General features: G+C 32.6%; 2 protein-coding genes across 7 annotated transcripts in view; one reads left to right on the top strand and one right to left on the bottom strand.

Moving 5' to 3' along the window:
* The window catches only part of LOC129804106 (neuropeptide-like 1), a 46,759-nt gene extending 36,289 nt beyond the window's left edge, over positions 1 to 10,470 (top strand). For all 6 annotated transcript variants that reach the window (XM_055851185.1, XM_055851180.1, XM_055851184.1 and 3 more), the window contains one exon: positions 8,721 to 10,470. In XM_055851185.1, coding sequence (XP_055707160.1) covers positions 8,721 to 8,776 — 56 coding nt within the window. In that variant the 3' untranslated portion in view covers positions 8,777 to 10,470. The remainder of the gene's footprint in view (positions 1 to 8,720) is intronic.
* A 3,576-nt stretch (positions 10,471 to 14,046) lies between these two features.
* Positions 14,047 to 15,513, bottom strand: LOC129804136 (lysophospholipase-like protein 1). The gene is made up of 4 exons (XM_055851219.1): positions 15,337 to 15,513; positions 15,134 to 15,258; positions 14,747 to 15,072; positions 14,047 to 14,694 (listed from the first exon to the last, which is right to left on the bottom strand). The coding sequence occupies exons 1-4, from the start codon at positions 15,434 to 15,436 to the stop codon at positions 14,505 to 14,507; spliced, it is 741 nt and encodes a 246-aa protein (XP_055707194.1). The 5' UTR covers positions 15,437 to 15,513; the 3' UTR covers positions 14,047 to 14,504.
* Between the last annotated feature and the right edge of the window lie 332 nt (positions 15,514 to 15,845).

Raw genomic sequence — 15,845 nt, 5'->3', positions numbered from 1 at the left:
TTACCTTATAAGTAATTTAAAAAATAAAGTTTCAAAATTACCTGTTTAATAATATATTAAATTCACTATTCATTTACCATCGTCATTTTGAAACTGATTATCAGTACATAAGCGGTCCCTTACCGGATCATTATTATTAAAACGGTTAAAACCAATACAGTCGTTTTGGAAAATTTAAGATCTTACAAACAAATTAAACTTGATTAAATCGATTAAGAAATATGTACAATCCTCTCGAAGAAAAAAGATATATTTAAGAAACCACTTGGGCTGTTTTCAAAACAAAATAATAATCCCGATTTTAAGGGAACAGAATCGATTTATAAAAAAAAATAAAGAAACGCTGTAGGGAATATCGACTTGTCAAGAAATCAAAAAAAAATATCGGAAATAAATTTCTCTAACGCCTGGCCTTTAGGCTAGAAACTATCACATGGACAATGAAATCTAAAATTCTAGGCAAAAGAAAATAAACTACAGGTTAGTTTATCGATTCACTACCGGTTGGAATGGATTACATGCAGTAATGGTGAAATTTAAAAGTATTTCAAGTTTGAAAATAAGAGAAAAAATATTTCAAGAAACGCCAAGGCTTTGAAGTTTCGTACCATTCGATTTTTTCTTACGTTCTTTTATGGATTTCACCCATGACCCTTTTCAAGAAATATTAAGAATAGAAATTAGAATATATAGTACACTAAAGAACATAAACAAATTACAATGACGTAAACAAAGACGTCATTATTTTATGGAAGGTTACTTAAAGACGAAAACTAAAATGTAGTCTCTAAGAAATATCCAATTCACCGGAGAGCTTTTTGTAAAACAGAAGGTGATTTCTCTTGTGGTTTGGTCTTTGAACTAGTAATAGACAGACAGAAAACCAGATAAAGGGACAGATAATCCTAACCGGCTTATGTAGGTGAGATTCTTAACGTGAGCTAACTCGGAGTGCATGCAAATTCGATTTAGAGCTGAAGTTGGGAGACGCCATTCAGTTATCTTGAATCAAATTCGTGAAATTATACAAATTTTGTATTTAAACCAAAATATCAAGGATTTGGATGAACTGGCACAAAAGTGATATATGGGTGAAATGTAGACCAGAATGTTCTCTATAATTTTGCTGTAGAACATGATCTCATCGATTAATCAGAAGCCAAGATAAGCGAGGTTTTTTGTTTCTTAACTTGTTTTTTCATCCAGAGTGCCCCAAGTAGTCATTTGTTGAACTTCAACTATATCAAAGAATTGTTGTATTTTGTGGGACTTTCCATTTAAAACCATATTTTAAGTATGTCTTTGTGGAGTAGAGGCAGTCAAATTGGCATCTGAGTGATTTCAAAGCGTTATTATGGGAAAAATCATTTTTTTCACACTTAAACGGCAAAATCGGAGTGATAGCGTAGTCTGAGCGGAAAATGATGTATGGACGAAATGTAGAGACAAATGTGCTCTACAATTATGTTGAAGTAATAATCAAAATCGGTTCAGCGACAGTCGAGATAATTGAGGTTATGTGATATTGAAATTGTTTTTTCGACTGTGGCGCCCCTGGTGTTGGTCCCACGAAGTTTAAATATTCTAGAAAGTTGTAGCATTTGGTGAGATCTTTCGTTTAAGCCCTAATTCATCAAAATCGGTCACATAGAACCGGAGATATGATTTTTTGAATTTCGTGAACTTTGACCCCTCATATCTCCGGTTCTATTGAAACCACAGCGCACATACGCACCATTTTGGAAACGTCCTAGACTGGACTACAACATACTAAAATTTCATTAACTTGCACAATGCCGTTTTTGAGAAAAGTGACTTTGAATTTCGATGAATTTTGACGCTATCACAGCGCCACCTGTGGTGACTTTTTGAACTTCCATCTGAAAGTGCTCGTCGAGACGAAACCAAAAAGGTAAAATTTAGGTCGATATGTTAATTAGAACCGGAGATAGAGGCCGGTCAATGTTCGAACTTTGACCCCTTATAGCTCGGGTCAGAGGTTATGGATCGACTTAAGGTTTTTTTTGTTTGATAGGTATAATCAACGGCTACAACATACTAAAATTTCAGCCCGATGCACAATGGAATTTTTGAGTTATTTAACTTATAAGATTTAAAAATTTTCTTTTTAATAATAGCGCCCCTAGCGGTGGTTTTATGAACTTGCGATGTTAGAAGGGGAAGTGGCATTTCACGAGAGCTTTCCAAAAAGCCCTCACTTTTTAAATTCTGACAATTAGAACCGGAGTTATGGCCATTTTAAGAAATTTTTTTTGGACCCTTATAGCTCGGGTCAGGGGGGTCAGGGGGACCTTAAGTTTGGTATTGATGGAAAGCTCTAAGGCCCAGCTATAACATACTAAAATTTGAGCCCGTTCGATGCCATAGGGGCGGAGCTATTGAGAAAACAAAAAAAGGGGGGTCTTCAAAATGGCGGAAGGAGGGGTGGGGGGTGGGGGGTCAATGCACCAAGTTGCAATTTTCACCCGATATATAACCTTTGCCGAAAACCGCAAGTCGATATCTTTTTTAGTTTAGGAGCTATTAAGCTCCAAAGAGCGGCCGGCCGGCCGGCCGGCCGGCCGGCCAGCCGGCCGGCCGGGAACGTAAATTAGCCACATATATATTCGTGATCAGGAAGTGCTGAAACACATTTTGGCCAAATTTGAGGTCGATCGGACGACATGAAATTTTGTTAGGATTATAGTAGGTGAGATTGTTAAGAATCTCACCTAATATCGGTACGACATTTTACTCAAATTATAATTAATATAATTATAATAAAAATAATCTCCAAGACCAAAACATGGCTCTGCTTTTTTACTGTTCGAACTCCACAGAGAGAGCCGTATAATCCCTCGATTATTCCACCCGCCAAATTTCGGCATTGCATCCCTCCGGAGACCACTCTTCCAAATATATATTCGCATTTAAGACGATTTCTGAGAAATGGCGTCACACTGTCTGTCTGCTCGTGACCACAATTAAGAGCCCAATGCAATGGCTTTTCAATGTCAAAGTTTTAAAAGGCCCAATAGAGTGTATTTCGTAATTAAACGATATCATATTTGGGCTCGTCGTTGGGAAAGGTCTTGGAATTCCTAACAAGCTTAAACCGATTCCAATAGGTTATGAAGGGGTATTGCACCGAATCATAACCGATAACTAATTTATATCCGAAATTCAATTATATTACTCCTACCTAAAGTTTTTTGTACAACGTTTTAAGTGATTTATAAATCGCTTCAAATCGGTTGTGAGCCCGTAATGATCCCGTTATGAACCGATATATTCCTGAGCCCCATGGTATCCAAATTTTCATTCTAACTGTACCAAAACGCACAGCTCTATCCTCTCAGTTGTACGATAAAACCTATAGAACCTAGACTGCCTCGTCTCTCCACTAGCACTCTGTATGCCATCATCTTCTAAAGAGGGGGACTCGCCACGCTCAAATTATAACCGTTGTAATTTTAGTAGAAAAACTCGCTTCTACACTGATATAAGTAATTTTTATGCGAAAATCAATTCTATTACTCTTAAAATTATTTTGGGGGACCTTTTGAGTGATTTATGAATCGTTTCAAATGAGTTGAGGACCGGTAAACGATAAATAATGCGAAAGTATGTTTGCAGAATATAGCATTTAAGTCACGAGTTCTAGCATTTCGCAAAGTCTGGAACGTTTGCTTGCTCCCCTTTTATTTCGAGCAACAATACCAGTTTCAGGGGCCTCTCGACATTTAATTTTTCCATACGTTTCTGCATAGAGCTACCGAAGACTATTGGCAAGTTTTTTCCTAAAGAGAATTAACTTATCAGTCTGATATATTTCGAAATTATGTGTTAAAAGCTATCCAAAAATATATATTTCATAATGCTCGCCAAAATTATACAAGAACTACGAGAAAATTAGTTTAAGTCGCGGTGCAATAGCTGCAAAATTTTTCCAAGGAAAAGTGAAAAATATCTTCACTTAATATTAGGCTTGATAAGCCCCTGGCCAGTTTATTATTTTCACATTGCTCATGTCTTTTATTTCAAATAAACAATCAACATATTAATTATTTGCTAAATAAATATTTCTTTAATTATATATTATGCAAATATTTTGTTATAAACAATAAGTGATTTTGGTTTTCTACCGTTTAATCGATTGAAATATCGTCACTTGAATCAACAATTATCTTAACTTACTCGTCGCCTAAGTCAGCGATTCTCGTTTGCTCTATGTACTTTTTTTATATTGTTATAAGAATTGCTGATACAGCTGATAAAGGAATTCTATTAATTCAATTATCTAATATTTTTTTATTTTATTATTAATATTTAAATTCAAATGAGTTTCAAATTTATGTGAATTACTAAGAGTATAACAATTCGAATAAGTCAAATTTTATATTTGAAAATCTTCAAATTTATGACTTTTTTCGATTGGTTATATATCTCTCCGGATTATAATAGTTTCCAAGAAAACATATTTTTGGGATTTAATTCATTTATCCTTTTTCAAAAATATTTATATGCAGGCAAGAAGAAAAAATATTCATATTGTTCTCTATAATGTAATATTTCCTCCCACTCTTAACTTGAATGAAGCTTTATAGTGCAATTATGTATAAACAGCAGGAAATATGCAAACTCGATTAAAGTTACAGGAAAGAATTTGTTGTGATGCAAAGCATTTCACACCAACAAAAAGTTCCCGAAGATATTTTCCTTGTTTCAGAAAAGTTTCTCCAATTTGTTTTATTTACTATAAAAAGAACTTCTACTAACCAAAGTTATTTCACTGATTTTGGGATCAATTTCTCAAGTATCAAACATTTCACACTTGATCACACTATAATCTCACGGATGCTGATGGGTTGATGCTGGCAAGTGCGACATATAATGTAAACCACTAAGAGGGCGGAAGTTGAACGAGGCTCATTCCTTTTGCACACTTATAGCGTATAATAAAATAATGACGTCAGCGTCTCGAGTATGTGCAGGAAGTGTACAGTTTCTCCTAAGGATACATAAGACGCTAAAGCTGATGAAAGACTTTAATGTACCATCAATATCTTTTCTTACGCCCCAGCACACAAGCTGAACACATTCATATAACATTTGAAATTGAAAATTCACTTAAGACTTATAACCAGCAAGACATGACCAGTGAATTAATTGAAAAGAACTTTTCACTTGATAGAGAGATCTTTCAATTTTCTATTAAAAGCTTCTTATCACAAATTTAATTAAGAGTGCGCTAAGTTAAATGAAATTTCAGTGGTGAACATTGTCATATATACAATTTCCTCTTGAAATTAAATGAAAAACAATTCTGAAAAAAATGCTATAAGGGTAAAAGAAAACGTTGTATAAAACCGACGAAAGCATTTATTAATTCCCAGCTTCTCGGCTTGAGCAAATAATATTCCTTCTGTGTCTGAGATGTTTATTGATGGGAAAAATTGAAATACAAAAGTACAAACCAAGAGAGAGATTTATGAGCATTCCTAAATACAGTTTCACAAAAGTCTCTCTGCAAAATATTAATAATAAATTGAAATTTGCTTAAATGAATTGATGCACGAAGCATTTTGTGGTTCGTCTTTAAGAGGAATTTGACAAATTTTGATGAAACTTCTTGATGAGATGTGTCAGTCAATTTAATAAATCGAATTGCTGTATGAGAAAATTGATTTTATGAAATAAAGAACATCTATACTTGTTATACATCTTAATTGTTGATTTTGAGACTTCATTGTAGCTCACTTTTATACATATGGAAATTTTGTATTAAAGTGCTGATATGGTCGAGAAACTTACGTCAATTTTTTTCGTTAAATTACATTCAGAATTAAGTGACTAAATAAACCATATTTTTATTTTATGTTTATTGATACTAGCGTTAAATGTAAAATGGAGTCATAGCATATGATCAAACTATTGCCTACTTTTGCCTACCTACAGGTTCAGTGTTTTAAACGAACTTCGAAACTTAACAATTTATTTACTTAAAATATGAATTTGTTGGTAGAATTTTCAATAAGGATGCATATTAAGGACAGATTTGATCTATCAAATTTTGCAAAATTACTGCTATTGCTTGTTACATATCATTAACAACAGATTTAGACCCATTTTGCTCTTCTTGGATACCATTGTTCTTAACTAAGTTTTTAAACTAATCAAAAGTAATTTTCTTAACAATTTGACACATTTTAATCATTATTCTAAACTGAAAAATAATTGCTATTAAAAGTTAATTATTCAAAATTATTATTGATGTAAATCAATTTTTTTTAATAAGTAGGTGCAGTACTGGCCATGACATTATATGTCTATTTATGATCCTCGAATACATAAGTTATTGTAATATCACTAAAATAAAGAAAAATAACGAAGCTGTTTGATAAACATTCTTACATTTTCTGAAATTAAATTTTTCATTATTGTATATGCGGGTAACTTTGTCCTCCGTGGGCGACTTTAACCCCCTACTGTACGTAAGCTTTTCTTTAATTCTAGCACTTAATGATAGTTTTCACCGATCCGATCTACTATATCTAATCGGTGAGGACCATTCTTAAGCATTAGAATTAAAGGAAAGCTTACGGGCAGTAGGGGGTCAGAGTCACCCACAGAGGACAAAGTCACACGGATATACGATATATCAACTAGCATGAAAAATGGAAAACATTGCGTGCAGGTTGGCAAAAAAATATGTTTATTTAGGATTCAGAAAAAAAGTTTCATCATATTTCCTGCCGGTATGCTGGAAAGCACACGTACAAAGACAAAATATCCTCAGGGACAATATTTTTTATGAATCTTGTAATTATAATTTGAAACTTTACAATAACCATTTTTAACGTAAATACACTTAAAACAAAACTATGTAGTACTATTATTTACTATGCTGAACTTTAAACGAAAGCTTTATAATAAGCACTTTCACCCTTTTGTACAAAATTCTAAAACAAATTTTAGTAATCAAGAGCTATTGTTCAAAGTATATTATTCTATCTAACAGAATTCACTATTAATTTATGAAAGGGATGACTCATTCACGGTTTAACTTGCAAAGAATTTTGGATTCATGTGTTAAGAAGTTAAGCAATACTTTGCTTGAGGTTCTCGAATTTCGTGAAAACTTTAAAACATTCTCGGTTTGTAAATTGTGAATGCCAATCAAAAGTACATTCGGATTTGACGAATACTTTTAAAATATTTTTTGCATTCGTTAATTTAATCTTAAAATTCTTAAATTCAGTGAATACTTCTGATACGAATTCGTATTTTGTTTTTTGAGATTCTTGAGATTAGTAAATACTCTTGAATTGAAGTATTCTTTTTGGATTTTCGAATTTTTTTTAAAGAATTTTGAGTTTAGCAAATACTTCTGAAATATTCTTTGGACTCGCAATTTTTTTCAGATTATTGTATTCAGCTATTGACGTGTTCTTTCGATTTATGAATTGTTAGATTATTAGATTTTGTGTATACTCCTTTGGGAATTCACAGATATCGCAAATTAAAAGAATTTTTTGATTTTGCGAATACTTTTCAAATATTTTTTGGATTCGCTAATTTTAATTTAAGATTTTTGGATTCAACGAAAACTCCTACAGTTTTTTCAGATCAATGGGTTTAGCAAATACTTCTAAAGTATTCTTGGACCAACAAATATTTTATTTCTTTAGATTATTGGCTCCAGCGAAGTTCGCGGATTTCAAAAATACTTTAAAAGTTTTAAAAATATTTATGGGTTCTCCATTTTTTTAAATCTCCTGGTTACAGCGAACAATTAACATTATTCGGTTTAGCAAATTATTTTGAAGTATCTTTCAGATTCGCCAGCTTTTTGTATTCTTATTCTTAGGATTCGTGAATACCTTCTTTTGAATTTCTAATTTTTTTTTAAGTATTCGAGGGACTTTTAGGTATCGAAAACGTTTTTAAAGTATATTTTTTAGTAAAGGAACTTTGCTTTGGAGTTCACGGGCTGCGCTGAACTTTCACGATATTCGTCAAATGAATTATCATTTGTTTTCACTTTTATTTAAAAAAAAATGTATATATATATCCATATATATATGAGCTTAATCTTGTTCCAATTAGTAACAATATCAACTAAAACCAATTTTACTAAATAATGTATTGCGATGTATTTAACAAATTTAATTTCGAAGTAATTATAGAATTTAGCATGATTTTTAGTAGGTTTTGAATATATACATAGTCTAGAAGTATTAACATCTTTCATGCATTTTTCCAAAAGAAATTTTACATCAATATGAAGCGAGAAAAGTTAAAGGGAAGGGGGATCCCTTTGAATGGGGCATATTAGAAATAGGACTTTACTCCTATTTTTAAACAGAACTTTGCCTTATCATAAAGTGATAAAAATTCCCAATTGCTTGGTGGGGCTAATTTAGTAAGGAGTAAAGACCAGTTTTATTTAAAAATAGGAGAAAAATACCCTATTTTAAAGGTGCCCAAATTCAAAGGTACCCCATTTCCTTCCTATGAGATTTTGGAAATATTTGCCTCCTGTTGGATTTTTCTACTGGAAAAATGCATTAATGTTTTTCTGTCTTTTTCGGGTAGAATTTTAGTATATTTTTTATCTGTTAAATTTTTGGTGTTGTCTGCAAAATCCAATTTAACATTGTAGAGGTCAATTCAATTGATACTAACTTTCAAATTTTTTCAACAACGTAAACGTAAAGGACGGATTTTCCCTCCAACCCGACCGACTTCAGCAACCTATCGCCAGCGCGTGTAGACGATGCACTCCTCTCTTTCTCCAGCGCACAAGTTGGGCAGCACCAGGCCTCCAACACTGGGGTACACCACCTAGACTTACCGCCAATTGGCGCCGCAGCCTCCGGAAGCCATTCTATTGAACTGCCACAGACTGTGTCCGCGGATGAGATTGTGGCAGAAGCACCCATCTGGTCTGATTTGGACACCAATGATATTGACTCAAATGATGTAATCGACTACTATCCATTGCCAGCATTTGAGTGTATCAACTGTTACCCCCCATTATTGTACTAAAATACCGCAAACGAAAATACCTTTTCCTGGTGCAGCTGGAGTAAAGTCCTTAAAATAATGCTTCTTATCTCTGCATCATCTGCCCCCATTACATTAGCTTTAAGATTCTTATTAAATCTCTTGAGACAATAAGAAAGAAGACATAAAAATGACATATTTTACTAATATTTATGCTTATACGTATTCACGGTATTCACACATTTTAGACTCCTATCTCTCAAGAATCTCTACGTCATCTCGTGACAAGAACAAATCCCCGCAGAAGATAATGATATAAAAGGAAGTTTAGGAATTTGTAAAGCCATATCTAATAATTTCATATCACAGTGAAATTCCAAATCATATCAATTATCTTTCCTTTGACAAGATGATGAAATGGTAAACTTTTTAAATAAGCTGTCTTCTGATATGAGATTACAAGAAACTTTTTTACGTTGTCTTCACGCAAAGAATTCTCTCTCTCCGTTCTTCCATTTAAAAAATAAAGGACTCCTCTCCTGAAGAGCCTTACGGCTGGAATAAGGACTTTCCAGGGGATGAGTTTTATTAAAAAAAAAAAAAACAACGCAACACAAAGAATTTAATGAATGGAACACAACGTATTCCCCCTAACGTCTATAAAAATCTTTTACAAACATCCTACAATCATTTTGCATCTTCACTAAATTTAAATTTAAATAAATGTGTATTTTATGTAACATAAGACAATAATTGTATAAGGAGAGTCACTAAAGGCCGAGAAAAGAGTATATAAAAAAGTATCCAAAAAATCAATGACAATACATGAAAAAAGAATACGAAAAAAAAATCTATATAAGGTAAAGTACTCTTTATTCGACCGGTTCCTCTATTCGACCGGTAGATTTATTTATTCAATTTAATTATATTTGCTATAATATTTTGTGTATGATCTAACATTAATAGGTCAATTATTCTTTAAATAATACGAATCAGTGACAAATTCATAGAAATTGATGAAATTCACCATCAAATATTCAAAAATTGACCCACCGGTCGAATAGAGGAACCCGGTCGAGTAAGGGTACTTTACCTTAAAAAATGTTAGCATTATTAGTAAGATTTTAAGATATAAATTCAAATGAACTTTTGCTGTGTTTGACAATTCCAATTTACAAAAAAAAAATATACTTAAGTATGAAATGAAAAAGAGAATGATATATAGCTCAGATCATATAGTATTGTTGAAAGTTTATCGAAGATATAAGTATTGGAAACAAATTACTAAATTCTGATGAGTTGGACAATAAAAAAAATGTATTAGACAATAATCCATGTAAAATTTATTCAGAACAATGATAAAATTACTTTCTGAGCATAAATAATATTTTACCCATAAAGAAACAAATATGTATTTTAATTGTACTTTAAATGAAAAGCATAAAATATACTTCAATCGTCTAGTTAGTTTATTAATCTTGCCATCCACTACTCTAAAATTTGAGGGAATCGCTAATGGACTGGTTTATGAGAACAGGTGGTATAATGAATCCGTAGTACGACAAATAGTTGGTGCCTCCCACTGAGAAAAAAAAAGAGGCTACGATTAACTTTTTTTTCCTCATAACTTTAACATTAGGTGTAAAAATATATCAACATTTTTTAATGTTAATTTTACACCTTTTTAAGGGTAAAATTAACATGAAAAGGGTAACTTTAACCCCCAATACACCTAAAAAGAGTAATATTTACGCCGATTTTGGATCAATACTGTAGGGTAAAATTAACATTTCCGGAATGTTATTTTAACTTTTTCGGATTTCTCTCAGTGCACTAACAAAAAAATCGAATATTAAAAATTTTTAATTATCGATATATGTCAAAAAAATTGACAGCAATCAGATCTTGAATCGGATCATTGATTCTCAAGTTACAGAAGTGACCAGCAACCAACCCCAATGTTTGCCTGTGGTTTGAGGCGGTGTATAAATGATTTTCCTTTGAGGTTTTTCATTAAAATTTATTATTTTCATTAAATATTTTTTTATTTATGATAATAATGAATCAAGGGGGAGATATTTGGGTGAAAATGTGTACACCACTTCTAGGCACTTCCACAATTTGTATGGAAGAAGCCTTCGCACTCGAAAATAATGCAATACTTCCACCACTTCTTGTACTTCATGCACTTCTCATACTTAGAAATCAGTATTTTATTTAATTTGATGAATAATCTAATTAGGAAAACTTTTTAAAAATCTCAGGAAATTAATTTTTACACATATTTTTTTAAAATTTTTTCATATTTTGGTTTTCTAGCGCCAGAAACATATTTTGAATTTTCCTAATAGACTAGTGAAGCTACTTTTGGAAAATAGAGTATCTAAAAAAAATGTAATTTCGTTTGCAATTATTGAAACTGTGCTAAAAAATCTGCAAGAGTCTAAAAGTACGAGTGCAACAACTAATTCAGCACTTCACACGTATCTTCACCTTTTATTAAGCTTGATTCTAACTCTGGTTTCAAAATCCTTTAGAATTAAAAAGAACGGTTTTTGATGATTGGCGTAATAATTAATAACAATTTTTTTTAGAAACTTTCCAGTATATGCAAAAAGGTGAACAAAAGTGGTGGAGGTGACCTATGAGACACCCCTTAAGGATATTGGCGAAAAAGTCCCACGAATTTATGCAATCATCCTTATACATTTACGATAACTTAGAAAAAAAATTACATCAAATTTATTCAGTCAACTGCAATAGCTATGTCATTATTTGCGAGCCATTACATGAATTTGAAATTTCTGTAAAAATTAAGGAAAATTATTATTTAGCTGAGTATTTCTTCGGAAAAATTACAACACAATTAAGCTATAACAAATTTGTGTTTATTTGCTCCATTTATTGTCATAATCGAACTTGACAATTTCAACAAACCTTTTTAGTTTGCCACCCGAATTAAAGATCTTAACTGAAAGTAACATAGTTTGAAAAATACGTAATTAGACAAAAAAAAACTATATTTGGGCACTCCCACTTCCAAAGACTTCCAAGCACTTCATTTTCACATGTACACCACTTCCGACCCTAATATCTCCCCCTTGTAATGAATACTACTTTAAATTCGAGTGAAATTTCCCTGCCCGATCACGTATTTCGTGCAAAAAATTGCCATTTTGTGATCGTCTCTCTAGACAGGTAATGTTTACTATTTCGGCAACATCTTCTGCTTCCTTAAATTTCTTATATAATTTAGTTTCTTTTCAAATTCTGTAAAATGCCCAAAGAAAGAAGAAAAGCATCGCTTCTATAAAATGATGATGTAGAAAGATTTTGGAAGAGTTTAGGATGGGGAAGTCGTCACGGAAATCTGCGCATAAATTTAGGGTACTAAAATCAAAGCTTCAGGTCTTAAGGATAAATGAGACGAAAGGTCTCAAACCTCTGTGGAATATATAATTTTACTAAAATAAATATTAAACTCGTGCTGTAAAATTTTTAAAATTTTTATATCCATTGTTTCTACCGGGCTGCCGAAATACAGGGCTGCCGAAATTACATTCAAAGTGGCCGAAATAATACCCAGTAATATTTCTATATTTTTAATAATTTTTCAGTATTTTAAAAATAGATTTAAAGAAAAAAAGATGATAAAACACTTTTCACGCTTCCAAACAGCACTTCTGAAGAAGAAGTAATACGAAATTTCAAAATGCATTAAATAAAAATACATTTCAAAGTTAGGACCTTGGTAATTATTTGCAACTATGCCGAAATTTGGAACACTTACCTTGTATCCTTATTTGGACGGGATAAAAAAAATTGATTATTGTTAAAAACGCTATATCCACTTTTAAAGAACGTATATCTTGATAAATATTTAAAATAAATAAACATTTTCGTAAAGTGCCCGCTCTTTAGGGAAGGATCACATTGACATTGACATTGGCTGCCTCTATTTTTGTATTCCCGGCAGTTGTAGGAGGAAGTGGGACACCTTTGAAAGAGGAGCACCTTTGAAATTGGGATTTTTCACCTATTTTTAAATAAAATTGAGCCTTATCGTGATATATTTTATCTTCTCAATCTGTTTCCGCAGATAAATTATATCACGATAAGGCTCAATTTTATTTAAAAATGGGTGAAAAGTCCCAATTTCAAAGGTGCCCCATTTTCAAATGTGCCCCACTTTCCCCTAGTCCCAAATGATGGTTTCCTAATGTACAGCCTCAATTAATTCGGCTACCATCTCATTTGACCACGATATTCCTAGAAGTTTATGAAGGAATATAAAATGTAGATCGAACACATTTTTGTTTAGCTTTTTGTCTTACTTATCCTCTGCACCGATCTTTTCCAAGGTCTTTTGTCCTTTTTCCATCTCGTGCACGATAAAAAGTAGGTATTAGCAGTACTTTTTATTACAATTTAATCACGAATAAGTTGGTGAGAAAATTGTGGTGCAGAAACTACCCGAATAACTGCAATAAAGTAGTACCTGATGAAAATCTAATGAGCAAATTTTGCTCATAAATTTGCTCACTTCTCATTAATTTGCTCATTAATTATCAATCTTATTTATGCTATTTTAATCTATTTAAACCAATTTTTGTGACTCGAGTTCACTTTTCTATCACTAAATGAATTGATTTCTAAAAGCTCTTGACGAAAATTGCACATTAGGACACATATCAGCAACAATTAATGTGAATCACATTAAAATTTTAATGTGAAATTCTCTAGTGTGATACCACGGTGAGACCACTATCTTTCACCGCAATGCACACGGTATCTAAATTCTGAGTTCGAAAAGAAAATGTAGTATAATAAATTAATGTAATAAGTAATAAAAACAAACCAAAAATATTAAGAAACTTTTTTTTAACTTACTGATTGCATATCATACGATTATCCTGTGTAATATAATCAATATGATTTACCATAGCAATAAGGTTTTGACCAGTTAGCGTTTTGCTTATTTTTACTATCTTTTTTTTGCATCTTCAGTGGACAGATCACTAACCCAATAAAAGAAAATTTTGCTTTTCAAACCCATATTGCTATAATTCTGTAAATATAAAGAAATTTACAATTGTCGTCTATATTTTTCTAAAATATTTATGCATTCTTTTGTTTAATAAGGTAAAATTCTTACCTTTCTATTAAACTCGCTTGATCATTAAATGATGGAAAATAATCTGTTTTTAACTGAAAGAGAGAACATTTTTTTCCATTCTAAAGTGCTCTTTGCGCTCTTTAATTTTACTCGAAACTGGTTTAATTTTCTTTTCTTTAACATAATTTTAATATAACATGCATAACATTTCAGAAGAGTTTGCAATTTAAAAATTAAAAATGATTTTGAACACAAAAGTTTGGAATAACTGTACTAAACCAACCCATGAATATCCTCAATTTAGCCCAAATTTTCCCGGTGAAAGCATTCAACCAGAACTTATCACATTATCCCTGTTGAAAAGATGTACTTGATCCACTCACAATTTATTTGTTAGGTCACTCTCAAGTGGAGGCAAAACGGAGGCAATCCAATCCTTCAGTTGAAGAAGTTCTGATTTTTTGAGCTCATGCATGGTATTCCGGACAGGTACAAAAGTCCCATTTACTCCATGATCCTGGAGATTGTCAAATGTTTCCTTGCCCCATTTTAGAGGCACCAGCATATCCCTGTAATAATTTTTGGTCAGAGATTGTAGAAAGTTGGAATATTTCAACTGACCTTTCTCCATGAAACATCAGAAAATTCGGAAGTGGTTTGAGGGAATTTGTCCGATTTTTCAGGGAATCATAGACAATTGAGCCTCTGTTCAAGAAGGATGAAATGGCAAAGACTCCTGCCAGGGACTGATTGATATGAAAACCCGTATGCATAGCCAAAGCACCTCCCATTGAGAATCCACCCACAATGATGCGATTTTCTGGAATTCCTGCATCAATTTCAGTCTTCAGCAATTCGCCCACAGTCTCATAAATGGATGCCAGGGACAATCGGCACTCTTTGGCTTCTATTGATATTGATTTACGATCGAACCAGACATTGGACAACTGCGCCAAAAACAAGAAATTCAAATTCAAACCAAAAGAAAAATTAAAAATTCCTAATCACCTCGCCATCAAGAGGAGTGTATTTTTGAAGAGGGGCCGTAGGAAAAACCATCTTAATATGTCCAAAGGTCATGTCCTGCCCCAAAAGAAATCTTATCCACTCCACGAGATTGCTCCCGGTGTCACCTAAAGGGGCATCCGGTCAAAATCAATTAATTTCGCATTAAATTGTTACGTAAATTTGATTAATGTTTCTTCATTTACCGGATCCATGGAAGAAAATGACAGTGGCTGAATGTGATTTGCCAGTTGGAAGGAAGCTCTTCTGTATTAAATTCATGGCACTGACAAAATTTTTTCCCATGAAAAATCCTTATAAAAATATTGTTTACTTTCTCATGTGCACCATCAAACCCAAAACTTCTGACACTTTCATGAACAAAACAGCGCAATCTTTGTCTTGAAACTTGAAAAGTAAACTTTCATACAAGAAGTACAAGATTCAAACCAAACTTGCAGACTGTTCTACAACAGACTTGAGGTCTGCGACTGATAATGTTTTAGTCCCGCGGCTATAGCGGCTATAGCCATGCAAAATCTTTTAAGGGTGTTACGTCAGTCATTTCATTTAATTCATCGGTTCTTTGTCCTTCTTGAACTCTACAGAGACAGCAGCATCTATTTTTCCACCCCCCAAAATTTCCAACTGAGAAATATTGTTACGCTGTTTGTCCGTCCATCCGTCTGTCGGTCCGTTACCACGCCTAGGGGCA

This window comes from Phlebotomus papatasi, chromosome 2 (assembly GCF_024763615.1).
Source record: "Phlebotomus papatasi isolate M1 chromosome 2, Ppap_2.1, whole genome shotgun sequence".
NCBI lineage: Eukaryota > Metazoa > Arthropoda > Insecta > Diptera > Psychodidae > Phlebotomus > Phlebotomus papatasi.
Note: the sequence above shows the minus strand (reverse complement) of the source record. Positions and strands in the feature narration are given on the sequence as shown.